Source organism: Priapulus caudatus, unplaced genomic scaffold (genome assembly GCF_000485595.1).
Source record: "Priapulus caudatus unplaced genomic scaffold, Priapulus_caudatus-5.0.1 Scaffold5057, whole genome shotgun sequence".
Classification (NCBI taxonomy): Eukaryota; Metazoa; Priapulida; class Priapulimorpha; order Priapulimorphida; family Priapulidae; genus Priapulus; species Priapulus caudatus.
Genome location: NW_014582118.1, coordinates 7,591 through 8,615, shown reverse-complemented (window position 1 = coordinate 8,615; position 1,025 = coordinate 7,591). Strand labels below are relative to the sequence as shown.

General features: G+C 55.3%; 1 protein-coding gene across 1 annotated transcript; it reads right to left on the bottom strand.

Moving 5' to 3' along the window:
- Positions 1–11: 11 nt before the first annotated feature.
- Positions 12–800, bottom strand: LOC106819902 (glutamate receptor ionotropic, delta-2-like; the record flags this gene model as incomplete). Its single annotated transcript, XM_014824476.1, has 1 exon — positions 12–800. A coding segment is annotated over exon 1 (789 nt), but the record flags the coding sequence as incomplete, so codon positions are not given.
- Between the last annotated feature and the right edge of the window lie 225 nt (positions 801–1,025).

Genomic DNA, 1,025 nt, shown 5'->3' with positions numbered 1-1,025 from the left:
TGATGGCTGACCAGCGTGGCAGAGTAGGTTGCTGTGATGACCAGAGCAAACAGCCACCACCATCCGACCAGCATCCGTGACGGCATGTCGACAGCGTTATACGTGCCGCCCTGCTGCAGCCCGGATCCCAGCTTGAACATCACGTACCTGCTGCTCGCCTCCACCCAGCTCCTCTCTCTTCTGCCGGGCCCTCTCCCTTGACCCCGGCTGCTCCACCCCTCGTACAGCGTTAACATCGTTACACAAGCAAGCAAGTAACCGAACACAAACAGCCACGTGCTATAGTGGAAAGGAGCGAGTATCGTCAGTGGCGCCACTTCTCCCACCCTTTCGGCCCGGATCATGAAGCTGTACCGGGACTCGGCGAGTGGATGCAGAAAGCTGACAAATCTCTGACGTTGCTCCGTGATTCGCAGATACGCTGCAATGTCTATCTCTCCCGCTGCAATCCCGGCGACTATGCCGTCGAAGCCGTAGCAGCGTGCCGTGACGGTGTAGGTAAAGTACATAAACGTAGAGAGCTCCTTGAGAACGCGCGATCCCAAATAAAAGTCAGTGTGGTTAGAGCACGACCACAGCGCCACCTTCAGGTGAACACCGCTGAGATTGAGCGAGGCGCGGGCGGGCGGGATCCTTACATCCTTGCTCATGAGGAACAGCCGCTCGGACGCTCTATACCAAGGTGAACACAGGCCGAGATCAGCAGCTGACGACCCGTTAGAGGGCATTGGGGTGAGAGACAGATGGGCTGCCATGGTGACGGCAACACAGACGCTGGTTACAGCGAGAATAACACTCATGGTGATGGCGTCAGTCACGATATATTAACTGCTGTCACGATTTACAGCCTATGTCACGACGTAGCAGCCTCTGTCACGATATATCAACTGCTGTCACGATGTACCAGCCTCTGCCACAATGCAGCAGCCTCTGTCACGATGTAACAGTCTCTGTCACGATGTAACAGCCTCTGTCACGATATAGCAGCCTCTGTCACGATATATCAACTGCTATCACGATGTATG